This window comes from Cyprinus carpio, chromosome B2, assembly GCF_018340385.1.
Source record: "Cyprinus carpio isolate SPL01 chromosome B2, ASM1834038v1, whole genome shotgun sequence".
Taxonomy (NCBI): Eukaryota; Metazoa; Chordata; class Actinopteri; order Cypriniformes; family Cyprinidae; genus Cyprinus; species Cyprinus carpio.
In genome coordinates this window covers 22,316,830-22,335,901 of record NC_056598.1, presented here as the reverse complement: position 1 = coordinate 22,335,901, position 19,072 = coordinate 22,316,830, and the positions used below count along the sequence as shown (strand labels likewise).

General features: G+C 36.8%; 1 protein-coding gene across 2 annotated transcripts in view; it reads right to left on the bottom strand.

Annotated features, from left to right (window-relative positions):
• LOC109098943 (cadherin-2) overlaps nucleotides 1-19,072 on the bottom strand; it is a 139,535-nt gene that overhangs the window by 78,667 nt on the left and 41,796 nt on the right. For both annotated transcript variants that reach the window (XM_042718699.1, XM_042718700.1), the window contains exon 2: nucleotides 1,071-2,783. In XM_042718699.1, the coding sequence (XP_042574633.1) occupies nucleotides 1,071-2,534 (1,464 nt within the window). In that variant the 5' untranslated portion in view covers nucleotides 2,535-2,783. The remainder of the gene's footprint in view (nucleotides 1-1,070; nucleotides 2,784-19,072) is intronic.

Genomic DNA, 19,072 nt, shown 5'->3' with positions numbered 1-19,072 from the left:
TAAAATGTACATTTAATATTTAAAAAAATATTATAATAATATAAAAAATAAAAATATTTTTTAAAATAAATTAAATTGATGGTTGAGAATTCACTTTACACGGAACTTCTGTCAAATAAATAAACAAATAAATGTGACATTTAAGAGGTTCACAAAGCTGTTATCAATGTAAACGGTGGCAAAAACCAAAATATAAAATACAGTAGTTCTGTTTAACATTTTTGATCACTACATAATTCCCATACATCCATTTGTCACTTCATAATCTTATACGTAGGCTAAAAAAAAAATAGGTATGTCTAAAATTTGACTGGTACTGTAAGTCATGGGTACAATTCAACACTTTGAACCTCCAAACAGGGTCAGCAATGGAGTATGACTCACAGAAGAGAGGTAATGTTATTTTTCACCCTCCACCACCAGGCTCTTGATTTTCTGATGAGAAAAGCGATTGTTCATCACAGCACATACTGTAGCTTTAACAGAGGAGAATCAACGTCTGATTAAGAGGCTGATTGAAACATTATTCTGTGACCTGCAGAGCTCGGCTTCCTCAGGATTCAAAAAGACAAAGACAGCAAGGAAAACAAGACTGGGATAATGTGACTAATGCCATTAAGATCACTGATGTGATAAACATCCAGGCACAATGTTCTGTGGGAGATGTCTTTCAGTCTCAGTGTGAGCTTTTTCCCCCAAATTCACTGTGTTGAGGGTCATATTGGTTAGTGATCTTTGATTTTCCTCTGCCAAAGTGATTAAACTTAGCTTATTATTTAATTAGAAATAAGTGGTTATTTAGATAAATGCAAATGTCAATTAATGTCAATTGAAAGTTGATAGCAATGAGTTGTTCTGTTTTTCCAACAGTGAAAGTCAATGGGGTCCAAAACAACACTGGAACCCACTGTGCAAAAAAAAATACATCTTTCAAAATATTTTTTCTTTGTGTTTCACAGAAATAAAGTCATATACTATCGTTCAAATATTTGGTGTAAGGTTTTAGATTTTTTTATATAGGAATTTTTGGTGTGAGCCAACTTTTAAAGAGAATCATAAGGAGTTCTTACCCTTCCAATGAGCACTGGTTCTGGACCAGCATACTCCTCAATGACAAAGAACTGGTTCCAGATCCAGCTTCGTCGTTTTCTAGATCGAGAGATTTCCCCTTTTTGTTGATTCCGCCCCTCATCTCCATCCTCATCCATTTCCTGGAAAACAAGACCTCGTCCATCTCTGCCAGGGCGAGAGTCCACAGTCATCTCTCTGCTCTCCTCCACCTCCTTCCTTCCCCATTCCGGATCTGGTGGGAGTTTTAGGATGTGACTGCTGTCAATGGGTTCTGAAATTTTAATCAATGGATTCTGAGTGGCACCAAATGGCATACGAACACTCTGATCTGATTCTCTTTTAACGTCAAGACTCCTCTCAGTCAGTGAGCTGAAAGAGCCAGGCCGATGTCCCCAGTCAATCTGAGACGGAGTGTGTGATGTGCCCATATTGCTCTGACCAGCGAAGGGGTTCGTCTCCGTGACAGGCATGATCTCACTTTGGGGAGTTGATGCTAAATGAGTGGTGAAGTGTTTGTACTTCCATGAAGCAGTGCCTGGTGCACCTCTCACCTCCAATTTTCTGTCCCCCTCACCTAGATCCATAGTGAATCCACTAAACTGTTTAAAGAGAGTGTGAATGGTCTGATCCGGATTTAGGCTGGTATTTGTAAAAGTACTTGAATGTAGCTCAGCAGTCAGGTTATCTGAGTTATAAAGTTCAGGAGTGCCTATCCTGTCTTGTTTTTTCATTTTAAATGCCTCCACTTGACTGTGATCCATGTTGATCAAATCCCTTTTCCTGCTGTGACTCATTTTACCTGGAATATTTAGACCTGGAACACTCTGAAGCTGGGAATTCACAATTCTTATGAGGTTTTCTTTAGATATCAGTTTTAATAAGCTTCCAGTCAGGTTCAATTTCCGAGGTGAATCTGGAGTGATTACTTTTGTACCTGCCGTAGTGTGAATGGCAGAATTTGAACTTGCTCTGGATTTTGAAGGGATTTTGAATCTGGTTCTGTTGAAGTGTATGCCAGAAGTTGTTCTGTGGTGCACTGGGATCCATTTGTCAACTCTTCCACCTTTCTTTGTTTTATTTCTGCCCCTTTTAAACTCTAAAATGTCTCTAGAGTCATCAGTTGGGGCTTGTACCTTTAAATCTTGGTGGTCAGAGTCTATGTTTATTTCTTCAGGTGGTTTGGCATTAAACCCAACAAAGTTTTCCTTGGTGAAGACAGGAGAAGCTCCATGGCTCTGGTGAGCTGTAATCTGCTCTTCAACTTCTTCAGGACCAATCAGTTCTTTGATTCTTGTCATTGTATTGCCATTCCTCTCCAAACTTGCATCCCATTGGTCAGTTGCTCCATTTTCTGTATGCTGGGCGCGAACTGAGCTCACTCCCCTTCTCCGAACAATCTTAGTGACACAGGCTCCGCCTACAAAACACAGGGACACCAACAGGAGCAGCCTCCTGCCAATCATGTCGTACGTTTGTGATGTATTAATTTAAACAACAACTGATGAAAAGGCGTGTTCGCTTTCCGGTTGTCTTCATTCTTTCGTTCTTCTCTGTTCAGTCTTCCCCACTTATTCCTCCATTACACTGCCTTCATCCAGTTTACGCAGAGCATGCGTTAAGTCACTTGTGTTCACTTTATGTATCTCGCAGAGCTTCTGTGTTTTGGTGCTGGCAAAACGTTTTACTCAGTTTCCCACAGAGGGTTGGATGCCCTAGGAGAAAAGATAAAGATAATTAAGTTAAAACTTTAATCATTGCAGTATGTTAATTAAAAGTGGAACGACAAGGCAAGGTAGCAGAACACACAGCCAGGCTGTTTCATTAACGTATGAGTAATCGCAAGACAGTAACATCAGCAGCATCATTAGAATTCAATATGAGCCAAGGTGGCTGATATTTCCTTGTTCTGTCAGATGTTGCAAGTATCATCAGAAGGCTTATAGGAAAATTGTGTTATGGCATTTCATTTGTGCTCATTAAAAACAGAGGCCTGGTGTGTAGTGAACACAGTGGCACTCTGGATCCGGATCATGTGTTGTTTCCTGTCTTATATCTCACTCTCCTGTCCAATAAAAGCCAAGGACTATTTAAAAAGTACAGTTAGGTTTTATATGTTACAGTAAGATTCTGTAAATAAATAAAATATGTTTTACAATGAGCAACTTTTTCATTACCATAAAAGTACCAAAAAAAGTATATTCAAATATTGTCTTTAACAATGGGGTGCCTTGGAGTCAAAAAGGTTGAGAACCAGCCATTTATTTTATATCATTTTTGGGGTGACCCATGCATTTTATTATATCAACTGTAGTGGTTTTTAAGGTGTAGCACCTCATTCTGAGCCTCCCTTTTGTGTCAACACTTAAAAACCTAGTTCAATTGTTCCAGTTCAAGTATCTGTTTGTTTTTGAGCAAACAAAACAAATATCCATTAAAATTGATTTTGGTAAAAATCTATTCAAGCATGTCCTAACTGACGACTGAGGGGAAAAAAACACAAACCATGTGAGTATATTTTTTGCTGAAATGAATGACAGACTTCTCAAGCATTCAAGCATGCCGCCTACTTCTTTAATAGAAGCTCCTTCCAAGTTGGTGACGCATCATTTCACAGGTTGATTTTTGCAATTACCTGGAAATGAAGCTGTTTCTACATGTGACAATACATTAGGACCTGTGCAATTTTACAGTTTAAGTGTGATGTTGAATGAGGCTGTCTGATTTCTGTAGACATGAACAATGAGGCACTACAGTGTGAGTTGTGTTTATGAAGAGTAATGAACAGTAAGCTGAATGATGGTAATAGTAAAGCTGCATAACACTGCATGATTGGTTGTGTATGTGCACAGAGATGCCATGTGGGACATATAATTGCAAAACAAAGAATTGTGGACTATAGAACTACTTTGAGTGTGTTATGAGTTAGAGCCATGGAAATTGCATATAGCCAGCCAATCAGACCATAACTGGCTATTTTAAACATTTTTATGAGCAATACGCTTCAGACATTCAGCGAATAAAAAATACTGTGGATTTAACTAGAGAAGGATGCACTCTAGGGCTTCTACACGACATTTAACTCTTGGTTAATGTCTTTTTAAACACCAGGTAAAGGCCAGTTGTAATCCTGGGTTAAGCAACATTTGGTTTTGAAAGGGGGTTAGCACTGATTTGCAAAGTTTAACCCCAAAGAGTTGCCCCAAATGCGATGCCATGGTGAGTTGTTTAACAACAGGCAACCAATCACAAACTGCTTCAGTATTTGCCTCATTAAATATTCATGTAATTTGTACAGCTGTAGAAAATGTCCATGCATCCATATTTAAGGGAAATATGTCGACATGAAATAAAAATTCACACTGTTTTCTGAATTCATGTTAATGATCTTACTGTAATTCATTCATGATTCATACATACAGAGGTTTTTTTTTTTTTTTTTTTTTTTTTTATCCAAATGTCATAACTCAATCTTCAGGTGAAAATATTGTCACTGCTTCCATTTCCAACTTTCACAGAATTTACAGAATATGTAGTATATTTTCAGCAGACACAAGACAAGAGCGATGACACAATGACATTCCCACAGACAGACAAGCAGTCATTAAAACAGGTCACATCCTGTCAATCAATGCTAATCACCTCATGAATATGCAAATAAGAACTTTAACCCAGCATTAACAAACGCACAGTGTGAAATCTATGAATTACTAACCATGAATAAAGTATAAACTGTGTGAAACATGGATAAGATAACCGATGATTACATTAACCAAGTGTAAGAAGCCCAGCTGTGATAATTGCTGAGTAATGTGTCATGAGTGTTATGTCCGCTATAAATGCTGTGACATGCAAGTACAGTAGTGGCGCTCTGGGTCTTGTCAACATGCCTACTGAAGTACAACTGAATGTTGCGTATCCTCACAAGATCCCCCAAACTTGCTTCCCTCTCCCTCCTGATTATTCACACAAGCCTTCATTCCTTAACAAATATTCCACCTGTCTCCTAAAAGCTTTTCTGTTCATGTTATATTTTCTCTTTCGTCGCCTCCTCCCACTCACCACCTGTCTCTCTCTCTGCCTGTCCCTTTCCATTTCACAGCATTGTTTTAATATGTTATCCTCTGCTTCTCTCTCCTTTTCTTCGGCTGCCTCCACGTCAATCATGATTGTGCTTTAACCTCTCTCACCTTCTGCGCTTTGACTCGCTTCGATCAATCAGCCAATCTCCGCAGTGACATTGGGATTGACGGCTGTCTGGCACCTGCACTGATGCTAAACTAAATGAACCTGAAACAGAGAGTCTAACCGGTGATTCTTATAGATTATACAAATGAAAAAAAATAAAAGTTACTGTGCTACAATGGGATCCAAGTCTGCCCAACAGCAGATTTATACAATGAACAAACTAAACAGCTGTTTGCCAGTGCATAGCAGTTAAGGTTCATACAAAAATGGATTTGTTTTTGCTTAAACAACAGATGAAAATGCTCCAAACAAATCATTCATGCAGATAGGGTTGATAGGAAACTGCTGATAGATTGTTGTGCTCTCAATTTAACAAGCTTGAAAACTACGAAGAGGCAAAATTGCAGAGGCAGTGAAATCTTCCTGCCAGCAGTGACAGTTTCTTTAGATTAGATTCATTTGATAAGAACTTTTTTTCCACACTGGCTGACTTATTATTGATGGCTAGACGGTCATAACTTGGGAGCGGATATGAATTTGGACATTAGAGACAAGTTTCTAGTTAAAAGACTGGAGAATAGTGTGTAAGATTATTTGTAGTAAATTTGTACTGAATACAATAAAAGTGTAATGTGTTATGTTTTCATAACACAAAAGCTGTTTCTTTTTATAAACCATGTTTTTTACAGCTACAGTACAGATGTTTCACATTTAAAGTCATTCTATGAAATCAAACTGCCTTTAAATAAAAACTAAAGATAAAGAATAAACAACAAACAACATTCTTTAAAAAGAATGAACAAAAGCAGATTGGCCATATTTATTACCTCTAGCTCTTAGTCCAATCAATTCCCAAATTCAATATTCAATATTGACAATATTCAAGCCTCATTCAAATATTTTTGCCTCAGAAATGCATCATATTAGGAAGGTAAAATAGGAAGCAACTGGCAATTTATTTTGAAAATATAATATAATATAATATAATATAATATAATATAATATAATATAATATAATATAATATAATATAATATAATATAAATAATATAATATAATATAATATTTGTTTGTGTGTGTGTGTGTGTGTGTGTGTGTGTGTGTGTGTGTGTGTATATATATATATATATATATATATATATATATATATATATATATATATATATATATATACCACAAAACCAGTCTTAAGTCACTGGGGTATATTTGTAGCAATAGCCAAAAATACATTGTATGGGTCAAAATTATAGATTTTTCTTTTATGGCAAAAATCATTAGGAAATTAAGTAAATATCATGTTCCATGAAGATATTTTGTAAATTTCCTAGTGTAAATATATAAAAACTTAATTTTTGATTAGTAACATGCATTTGGACAACTTTAAACGTGATTTACTCATGCGATTCCAGATGTATCTCGGCCAATTATTGTCCTATCCTAACAAACCATACATCAATGGAAAGCTTATTTATTCAGCTTTCAGATGATGTATAAATCTCAATTTTGAAGAATTTACACTTAAGACTGGTTTTGTGGTCCAGGCTCACACACACACACAGACACACACGTATATATATATATATATATATATATATATATATATATATATATATATATAAAATAGAAGATAGTTCTTTGGAATTTAAATGCATTTCTAACATGTAAACAAAACAAAATTAGTCAAAATTGAAAACAAAAATTTCACATTTCAGCTTTTAAGCTGTTAGATACAGTTATGACCCACATAAAATTTCCAAAAAAATGGAACAGTTAGAGATTTCTGTGTATCTACCTGTACATTTGTACAGTTTAACAAGTCAATGTTAAAACCAAACCTGCTTAATTGAGTCATCATCTAAATTATCTCCAGATATCAAACGAATAAGGTTTTTTATTTGATGTCTGGAGCTACCTCAGATGATGGCCCATTAATATAGGATTGGTTTAATAGTAATTAAACAGCAGATCGGAAAGAAGTTGCAGTCTAATGCTACAAAGATCCAGGATGCTAACACAAAGGTCGCTGGTTTATTTCCAGGAAGGTGTGTCCCACTGGAGAGGTTCTGTGACAGCACTCTTGCTCTACCACTGTTGTGCTCCTGAGTGAGACACTTAACCTCGCTCTGGCCCTGACTAAGGCTCTTAACACCAGCTTGTTTAAGTGCCTCTGCTCCAGGCAGACTGTCCCTCCAATTACAGTGTTACTTTAAATAAAGTGTCTGCAAAATGACAAGTAACCATGCTGGATACATTTAAAAGCTGTGTATCTTAATAAAACCGTTTTCATGCTCCAGTCCCCAAAATAAGCACACAGAGAATTACAAGTGGCACAAATTGTCTTTGCATATTTCGCTCTGGCTATTTACTCACCCATCTGCCCTGAATTAACCTGCATAGACAACTGCACGTCTTACTTCAGCAAAAAAAAATAAAAAGGTTATGCATTACAATACTTTGCAGGATATTTGTTTTTTTCATTAGGTGTTTTGATGCAGCTCTGCCTACGCTCCACTGATGGAGCCAAGTGACAAAAAAGAGGAATTTCTTAAGGCTACAAAAAGCTACAAAGAGCCATTTCTAAAACAGAAATCAATAAAGCTGTTGCCAACTTGAGGAATGGAGAAGAATTAAGCAGTTAAGCAAGCAAAGTCAGCAAAGTAATAGCTGTGCTAAACGCTAATCTCACTTTGCATTAAAAGTGGATGGGACGGTTTACCTGAACAAGAAGCCATGCTGGTTCTGAGGTCATGGAGATGACTCATGAATATTAATAATGGTCCATTAAAATCACGTTAGAAAAATCATATCTATGTGTTTAACGTACATGAACGTCACCACAAAGTCCTAAGTATTCTAGAAAACATGGGATTTTTTTTCTCTTCCCTGAGTTTCTGATTTGAGGGTATGTCAATGAGAAAACATTTCAGACACAAATGAAGCAGCATCTGTATTAATCGTAAGTCTGTTAAAATGAATGAATTTTTTTTTCCATTTACAATAAAACTAAGTTGTGTGTACAAAATACCACAGTATTGTACAGTTTTCATAGATAGTTTTGTACAATTACGCTAGAATATATAATGATTCTGGATTTATAGCTGCTTCATAAATTGAATAAAAACATTAAAGATCAAAAACACACTGCTCGGTCTTTACTAATCATTTTGTAGATGCAGAATTTAAAGTCTTGTTGAATTGCAAAAAAAAAGGTACATCGCCATCTTGCTTTAACCAAAGTTATTTGAACACACTGACATTGACTGTCAGGATTGGACTGTCTTTGTTGTGTTTTGCTCCTCATGTGCTCCCCGTGACTAGTTTCTCCCTCATGTGCCCTTATTTGGTCATTCCTCTTCCTGTCCTCATTGTCTTTTAATTAGTCATTCTGGTCACCTATGTTCCTCCCAATTGCCTCTTTAAGTCATGTATTTAGTTCCAGTCTGTGCGTTCCTCCTTTGTTGGGTCTACCAGTCTACCAGTCTACGTGTGTCTTCCTTCCCTTCCAAGTGTGGATTTACCCTGTGTGTTGGATTTAATAAATGACAGTTACGTTTATCCATGGCTCCTTCGTTCCTTTCGTCAGCGTATCATGACATTGTAATTGCAGACTTCCCTGGAGGACTGTAATGCACCATAAAAATATGCTTAATTATTTTAATATACAGTAGTATATTTCTTCGGTTCAAAATTGAAATGTAAACAATTATAGCACTTTGATCAGAAACGAAATTATTTAAACAATTCAGTAGCATTTTAAGTGGCATTTCAACATAAAACTAAATTCACACAATGATTTGGAAAAGCAATCATGCTTTTTGACCAATTCAAGTGTTTACATGAACTTATGGTATATATTTTATACGAACACCATGGTAACATTTCCATTTGCATACAGGGATTTGGGGTTCTGATCTGCCCTATCCGCTTCTTTTAATAAACCATTTATACACATTCAATACCTGACACAGGAACACATTTATTTTATTGCTTTCAATTTAATGCATTAATGGAGTGTTATTAATCATAAAGAATATTAATGTGAAAAAAAAAGTATGCAATTAATCATGCCACCTGACCTGTATGTAAATTTCACTAAAAAAATTCCATTAGAGCCATTCATGCTTGAAGTACCGTCTTCATGTTTTTGCTGCAACAGACAATATGAAACACCAAACCATATTTACAGAAAGCGAACAGGTAGCGTATATATTGATACAATTAACTGATTAATTAATCAGAATACAATACAATATAATATAATGCACAGTCGCAGAAAATCAATAGTGAAGCAATATATAAGCATTAAGTGTAGTTATGTGACAAAATTGCAGCTATCCTTGCAACTGAATTAAATGCTGCAATCTATTTCAAAAAGTGATGTGAACATGTAATTGCAATGCTTATGCCCATCCAATAATGTCTCATGGCATGCTCATGCGAGGGGCGTAAAATGCAGGTGGCTGGATTGCTCTATTGTCATGGACACTAGGGTAACAGCTGAGAGCGTAGCGTAAACCAGCATACCACATTGTCACATCTGTGATGGGAGTACCCTTACTCGACATGAACGGCATATGCGAGTGAGAGTAAATGCCCTTTCACTATGAGGCCTCTCTGACACTGTTAGGAGAATCAGTGCAAGGGAAAAGTGTATGGCTGAAGGTGTCAAGAGCAGTCGCTCTATAAACTGGAGTGTGTGTGTGTGTGTGTGTGTATGTGTGTGTGTGTGTGTGTGTGTGTGTGTGAGTGTCAGTGTGTGAGTGTGTGAGTGTCAGTGTGTGTGTGTGTGTGTGTGTGTGTGTGTGTGTGTGTGTGTGTGTTGAACAGTAGAACGTGACAGCATCAGATCTTTTTCGTTCGATTCATGCGTCATGCATCCATACACCCCACGGACAATCAGAGTATCTCACTGAACTGATTAATTTGGGCCATAAATATTTGTAATTAATTTTTCTCCTCCCCAGGGCTTCGAAATATCTTGGTTCGTTAGTATTGGATGCAGATCTTTTCCATCGATCGCCGGAACCCATGGTGCAGTGAAGGCTGTCACCAACTTAACGAGACTGAAAATTTTAATTACGATTCTCCTCCAAACTCCTTACTCGCCATTTATTTCTCACTCTCGCACATACTGTATAACACCTACCCACAAAACACTGTTCTCAATCAGAAAGCCAGAAACACATTCACACAGACAAATTCTACATATACAGTATGCTCCGTTCCAAAGCCTAGTGCATTTTGGGCGTGTAAGACATCATAAATGGGCTCTCAACGTCAAGGCTGTTCCAAAAAGTAGGCAACTTAATTACACTACTTCCTAAAAAACATGCTTTAACCAAAATTTTAAGCAGCATCACATGTATCTTTCACAATAAGACAATCCAAGTACACTAAGTTCAGTAAAAAAAAGAACCCAAAGATGGTGTATTAAAAAAGGACAGAAATAGGGATTTACTAAAGATTACAGTGTTATTGTATTGAAAGATTAACTTTAAGTAAGCATTAGAAGTTGGCCAAGATCATGTAAATATCAGGGAAATGAGCATGCATAAATAAATATACCGTATGAAAATTTCTAAAAATATATTTTATCACAAAAATAAATAAATAAAATAAAATAAATTAACAAATAAATAAAATCCTAATATTGGCCAGTAACTGATCTGTACCGATATACTGTGCATTACTATTAGAAATTATTTTAATAATTACATAAAAAAATTAAGAAAAATATATAAAATTTAAACTTTTTTGAAAACCTACATTTTACCCAGAAAATGGTGTGTTCATTTAATGTTATTTTAGCATTGCAGAGTGCTGTTTGTATGATACACAGCTGAGTTGCTGCCTACGTAAAGCATTCCAAATCAGTCCCTTCTGAAGTAGTATTTCAGTTAGTATGTAGGCAGTAAGGCAGCTCTTTAGGTTTTGGAATAGAGCTACTATAATGTTCTTGAAAAATTACATACACTTCATAACATACTGCAGTTGATTTCAGATCAGAAGCGCACTCATACTCTAGGAAAAATGATCCCACACATGGCAGAGAAAATAAATAAAGCTAGCTTTGTTATGTTTTTTTTTTTTTTTTTGCCTCTCTTGCTGTAGCGCTCCAGGGAACAACCTTCTGGACCAAAAGAGTAAAAAAAGGAAAGAAAAAGCCAAGCATTTGGCTCTTTATTGCCCATGTAAAAAAAAAAAAACTAAGCTCCGCCTTCAACTATAGGCAAACTAATGCTGTGCGGAGTGTATGGTGACTGCAGGCGCTCCCCGCTGCGAGACCTTCAGCAGCACAGAAGTACAAAAATGACTTTGAGAAAGTCAGTCTTCCCTCCCTCACAAAAGCTTGAGTGTGAAACAAGAGATCTGAGAGCAACAGCAACGGGGGAAATCTGCCAAAGCGCAGAGGAATAGGGCACGAGGCATTCTGTTTGCAAAAGGAAGATGTATCTACATCTAAATGGATAAAATCCATCGTCCTACAATTGTATTTTACCTGAGGTGAAATTACTAAACTGCTGATCAGTATGCCGTGACTACACCGGCATGGGGTGTCAACGGGGGGGCTGTGTTTTTTAAAATGCCGGCTCTCTCGGGACACTTAAGAAACAAGCTGGAAGGGGTGAAAAACAACACTATCATAAACTGAAAAGGACAGAGGGGGCATAATCTAGATGGTTTCCATGTTCTGATAAGTGGCAAGGATAAGTCCACTTCAGGGTGGTTCCCGTCTGGAGGATTAATATAAAAGGATAATTTTAACACAAAAGACAAGAAGGGGTTTAAAACCGTCCTGGGCCTCGGCACGCTGAGAGCGCTTCCGTCGGGGCGAGCGGAGGAGAGGAAATGAAAACTCAGCAGTCGGCAGATGAAACGGGACAAGCGCGAGAGAGATAAACAATCTCCGAGCCCTCTGTTACAAAACAGCCTATAAGAGACAATCAATCTGCCTCCCACACCACAAGCCAACTGGAGAAATCTTGCCATCGGTAAACTGATTATGGCTGATGGTTCTTGGGTGCTAAAAGTACAGTGGGAAAATGGCGAACATGGCCTCCCTCTGACCCCACTGTCATAAGCACCTTATTAATAACATAATCAGTATTCACACACATTACTGAGCTTTTAATAATTCATAAATGGCTACAAGAGATGCAACGGGGTTAGCAAACAGAGCAAAAGATAAACTAAGAAACCTTTTGGTATTTGACGTGTTTGCAGTCTAAAATGAACCTTTTGCCAATGGCGAGACATATATGCACTACTGATCAAAAGTTTGGAATAATAAAACGTGAAATTATATTACAATTTAAAATAATGGTTTTCAATTTAAATATATTTAAAAGTTTAATTTATTCATGTGATTCATGAATTTTCAGTAGCTATTACTCTAGTTTTCAGTATAAAACAATCCTTCAGAAATCTAATATGCTAATTAAATATTAATGGCCAAAAAACATATTTCACATTGTTTTTATCATAAAAGTATCATTATGCAATGAGCCCCAGATCACTTCCATTAGCTCTCACTTTAAAAAAATGCACTAAAGGCCTAAAACCAACTAAACTAATTGTATTCTTAGTATTAAATTACAAATTAAAATATTGTCTTCCAACAAGTGCAATACTTTCATATTCGTTAACGTCTCCAAAAGTAAACTGTTATGAAAAAGCTGTTAGAATCTGCTTTAGAAACCATTGATTTGAATTTCTTGTCACTTACATTGAGATTTAACCAAGCATTATATTGCAGTTCCAGTAAACTGGCAAATAACTGCTTTATTTACTCACCACTACCCATTTCCATTCACCTCTGTGTTTGTCTTATGATTTAATGATTCTAACCGAGTTGTTTGTGATAAATGTTGAGGAGGGTTGCAATTTTATTTTAACGCTGCGCTATACACTGGAAAATGGACTTTCAAGCTGTCTAGTTACATCTTATAATGATAACTTCTGCTCAATCATTGGTTTTAGCAACTCATGTATGCCAGTGTTTCACAGACAGAGAGTTGCCAGAGAAGATTTGCCGGTGAGTCAGAAAGTGCGGAAACATTTGCTGAAATTACACCTGATGCCCATCAAGAGTCTTTCTTCTTATTCTGCCTCCGTGGCTCTTGACATCAAAAAGCTATCTGATCCCTTCAGAACAGCACCTGACATTTTACGGAATGGCCTCTGCAATCTTTGCCTCTCTCCACTCAGCAAAACCTCTATGTATCTATGTATGTATGTTTGTGTGTGTGGGTTCACTACATGCTTACACAAGGTTAATGAGTACATTTTAATTGAATTATTTACATGATATGCTGGTTAATTAAGAAATTAATATTTGCTGAGAAAAGCCCCAAATGAAGACAATACAAATACAAATACAAAAGATATGATTTGAAACCTAACCATCAGTTGGGCTTCACATCCTAGCAGATTTTATGGAAATGTATGAGACACGAATTCATACAAATTAGCCACCAGTACCCCAAAACATAAAGTTGGTATGAATTGCCATAAGAATACGCTGGGATGAAAAAAAAAATGGCTTAAGCTTAAGCCAGTTTAAAATGGCCTGGTTTAGTCTCCCAGCTTGGCCAAGCTGGTCTTCAGATAGTCTACACTCTTACAAATAAAGGTTCATTATTGGCATTGATGGTTCCATGAAGAACTTTTAACATCCATGGAACCTTTGCATTGCACAAAATGTTCTTTAGTGGAAAAAATGTTCTTCAACACTAAAGAAAAATGGTTCTTTTAAGAAAGGTTTACTAAAAGTTTCTATGATGAACCAAAAATGGTTCTGTATGGCATCACTGCAAAAACCCACTTTTGGAACTTCTATTTTAGTCCAGTGTAGCTGGGGTCCCAGCCTGACCAGCTGAAAAAAACCATCTTATAGATCATTTTGACCAGCTTGGAGACCAGTGAAGATCAGGTGAAACATGCAAAAACATAAATATAGCACTTAAAATTCAATTGCTCTGGTGTTATTTATTTATTATTGTTTTTATTATTCTCACTTAATTAACATGCTAAATTGACAAACAAATTTAAATATGAAAGGCTGTAGTTATACACACACCTGTCTCTTATAAAATACTTGACAAAGCCTCTCAACAGGATATAAAACTGCTTCAAAAGATTAAAGTGCCTTCGTTCTGTTTATTTCTCTCCACACACAAGTACTTTCCAAGAGACCATAAACTGCCTCTCTTACTGTAAATGTTCCTGTAGAAGTTCAGCTGGACAGGCAGAAGACATCTGAAGTTGAAAACATCCAAATAGCCTTGGGTTAACCAAGAAATTTTAACATTGTAAACACTACAATCCATTAGAAAAAGACAATCTCTGCATCCCAACGTGCATACTATCTGCCCTAAATAGTATTGAAAATGACTAATATCACATAGAATTTAGGACGGATAGTATGCACATTGGGACGCAGGCAATGCCTTTGTCGTAAAGACTGAAAGAGAATAATGACCCTTAATAGCTCATTTTACTAATTACTTTTCATTTGTCATTAAGCTGATGGTTTCATCCAGAGCAATTTACAATACGCTTATTATGGAAGGGCCCCTGTGGCGCAACTTGGGGTAAAGTGTCTTGCTCAAGGGCGCGATCCATTGATCAGTCCTTACGAGGTTTGAACCTACAGCTTTTTGATTAGAAGCCAAGATCTTTAACCTCAAGCCTCTTTAAAAAATGCTCGAGTAAGTTCATACAACAACAAATGCTTTCATTGATGCCTATAGTTACATTCTAGTCTCTGAAACGTCTATGGAAAGAGAAAAATGGAGCAGTACAGTAGCTCCACAGGGCACATACTCTTGCTGAATAGCGATAAAGTGAACTTCTTTAGTAAACACAGATCGATTGGCTTTGTTCAAGCCATCTGCTGGATAGCCTTATTATCAAAGCTCAGAACTGACATCTTACGTGAACCCAAATATAACCGAATCACACGCTTTCTTACTATATCTCAATTTACTTCTGAAAGGTTCTGTAGCCTAGAGAGTTTTTCCGATATGTCATTAGAACTACCTTTGCTTAGTTTTAGGTTTAAGGGATTTGCTATAGCTGGAGGTACTGATCAAGCTAACAAACATAGAGCAGTGCTATAGCTGAATGCTAGTGTTGTCGGGTGCTAAAAATTAAGGGTTTAAGTTTGTTTTTGGGTTTTGTGAGATGCCTGAGGCATTTCTGTGACTATATTGCTAATCCACCTTGGCCCAACAGACCACCAGCTCCTGTGTGACAAGTTGGATGATTATATTTGTTGTTCGAGTTGTGGCTGGAGCAGGCTGTCTGAACAGAAGTCTATGAATAAACTGGGAGTTTGAAAGAGAAGAAGTTTATTTTTTTAGTAATGCATATAAAAACAGTTTCTCAGCTATGCAGTGTTGGGAAGTCCAACACATTTGAACAAATCCATTTTGTTTGCATGATTATTTTTCTGCCATGATTATCCAGTAATTTTATGGACATTTCTATTAACCCTACAACAGAGTGAAGTACAAAATTCAAAATACAGGTAAAATATCTGTAAAAAATAAATGCAGAAAATTCCTTTATATTAATACAATACATTGTGCCCTATTATTACTGACTTTTTTTTAGAGTGTCATATATTAGTATTATTTACATAATATTATAGAGTCATTTTTACAATTTTGAAATAGCTCATATTTTCAGTTTTCATTTTTATATATATATATATATATTTAGCTAAATTTGTTTCAGTTAGTTGTCAAAGCAACATCTCTAATTTAATATTTAAATTGATCTGATTTCAGCTTTATTTCAATTAACAAAAATGAAAGATATTATTAGATTTAGTTAACAATATCAACACCAATCCCTCCAAAAAGAGTATTTTAAGTCAAAATTATTAGTAAACAACACATGGTTTACAAATTGGCTGTTCAGATTAATTTCCAAGAAATATTGTTTTCATTACATTTCCAACTTTGATGTTTACCTGAACATAATTTCTATGGAAATGTAAACCTGAGAGGGAGACATTTTGTGTTTATGGTATTTAAAGACAAAAATGCAGCATTAAATTGCTTACATGCCAATACTTTTATGCCATTATTAAGAAGAATATACAGCTTTCTGATACCTGGGGAAAAAAAAAATATAATAAAAAAAAAATGCAAGTTTAAGGTAACAGACCCTAAACAGTGCAGGAGTGGGAAGGTAGAACGAAAACCATTATAGGTCCGGAACGGATGGACACAGAATAAAAAATTGGGAGCGGGTGGGTGTGGAATGAAACTCGCAGGAGTGGGAAGGCGAAATCAGTCTCATGCAGACCTCTAGGGTAGCGCTAACACTCACTGAAACGGAATGTTAGCATACTTGCGTGTTGACAATACTGCAGCGTCAGCTACAGTAGAGTGCAAGTTACTGAATATCTGCAGTGCTGTCTTCACATCAGATGTTCAAGCTAAAAGTCTGAGCCGAAATGCCTCTTTAGTTCCTTTAAAAGCCTCCATTCAACTGTCAAGTTATGCAAGATGTGGAATTTCAGAGCAATACGCTCAATAACAGCTACAGTGAATTAGACTCGTTAAAAGGGAAAGTGCAGCTTCATGATGTCATACTCGTGGTTACTGATGTACATGGGCCTTTGTACCTACAAAAAAGCTTACACAAGCTATGCAGTGATATATGACAAGCGAAAGGACGCTAGGATTATGTTATACATTCATAAATGCACAATTGCCGCAGTAGCACACTCTATACTCCACAAAACACTAGGTACACAACGCAGCAAAGAACCGCAGCAGCAAGCGGGACTGTAAAACTCATCTGTTTACGCTTTTTAATCCCCTGGTTGGAGTCACAGTGTGCCCTGCCTCATTAGCATATATCTCCCTGTACGGGTGACTTTCATTCTCATTGGTCCTCTTGCATTTTAGCAAGCTGTTATTTGACAGTTATTTTTGTAATTCTAATGACTTTGCCCCAAACTCAAACGCATTTCCTGTTTTGTTGTTTTCTGTATATGGGTCATTTTCAGGAGGTACACAGTACTACATACTCTCATGTTAGGCAAGGCTCCAAAATAATTCATTATCTTAATCAGAATTATTTTTCTAAACATCCTTAAAACAAGACAAATGTAGTATACTTGAGAGGCAAAATTGCATAAGATAACAAGACTTGTTTTCAGAAAATATATCTTTTTGCCACTGGCAAACAGTTTTTCTTGCCCTAAGCATTAACCTCACTGATTTATGCAAACAATTGTCAAACAGGGAAAGAGAAAGATTAATAATTCAACAGTATATTCAACTATATGTTGCCAAAAAATTAAGTCTTCTCTTACACAATTTCACTTCTCAAGTAAACTGATCTTGTTTTTAAAGATGTAGACAAAGATACTGATTTTTTTTTGCAATGAAAACCCCGGCTTTAATCAACCAGATTCAACTCGATGAGCATTATTATTTCAAAAAGGATATGAGGATACAGAAAAGAATAGAAAGAAAAATAATAGGGGAAAAAAGACCTAAAAAAGGAATTTGATGAATAAAAGTGCACACACAATCAATAATCCCACATTTAAGTAAAAGCTCTTTTGAAGGTAAAAGCTCTTTTGATTTGTTTGCACAGACGTAAGTTCGTGGAATGATCTGGCTTGCTCGTTGTCGCTATATTTTGATGTATTAATTTACGTGTACTTAGCCTCAGGGCAGGCTGTGTGTTACTGCTGATGTACTTTGCAATGAACTATGTTATGAGTCATTCTAATAGCCTGCTGGTTTTATTTGGATGCTTTTACATCTTTAGTAGTTTTATTTGGGGACATATAATACACTGTGCAGAGCTTGGCTTTTCTTTTTTTTAGGTCGAGCTGACATGCATTTGCTTGATGTTGCTCTGCACAACCCAAGCGTACGGCTCAATAAAGTGCCGTTCTGTTTCTTTGGTTAGCATAGCGTTTTTATTGAGTTATTTTGATAGAGATTTAAAGACCTATATGGGAGCAGAGCAGCGCTTGTACGGGGTTTTGTGGAGGACAGATTCATTTTTATGTCGAGCTCTGCTGTGCAAGTTAAGCTGATATACTTTCCCACAACCTTCTGCAACAGTAATTCAGCATTGGGGTTTAGCGATACCACAGCGGCCTTAGTTAGCGCAGCTTTGTGCTCGGTTGTATTTCAGGGTTATTTTCCAGGAGTCATCTTTGCGTCGTCTGGCTCGGCTTCAGCGAGAGGTAGTAACTCTGCCGTAGACGTCCAGACAGTGTCCTCCTCCTCATCATTTTCTCATTTCCTCCCACAGACTAACTCTGACCACTCAAGGTCGTGTTCAAGAACAAAGGGCCATGGTTGATAAGAGATATAGAGCTTCTGGCAGTCACGTGGCAGAATATGTACTGCGTCCTGCAAAACTAAGCGCTCTTTGATGAGGAGATTCCCCACCTTGGGAGCACAGAGATCACGTCCTATTTTCCTGAAATCCCTGTGCTTTGTTTAGCCTTCCCTTCGCTTTTTCTTGTTTATAAAGCCACATCCATTACTGCGGAGAAGTTTACCCAGTAATCCCGCATAATGGATTGACTCAGCTGTTCCTTTTGATGGTTCCCCCTTTAATTTTAATGTGTGTGCTCTTGCCCGCTCGGACAGGTATTCAGCAGGCTTATGGCAATATCTTTTGTATGGGCGACATGAGAGCTTTGTTTGTTGGCCCCTCTCTCTCCATGCACATATCAATAAGGGCATTATAGCGAGTAGGGTATCGCTTCTTTTTAGTACAGCACTGCCATTAAGAGTCTTTGGAGTCAGCTTTTCTCTACTTCTCTAGACC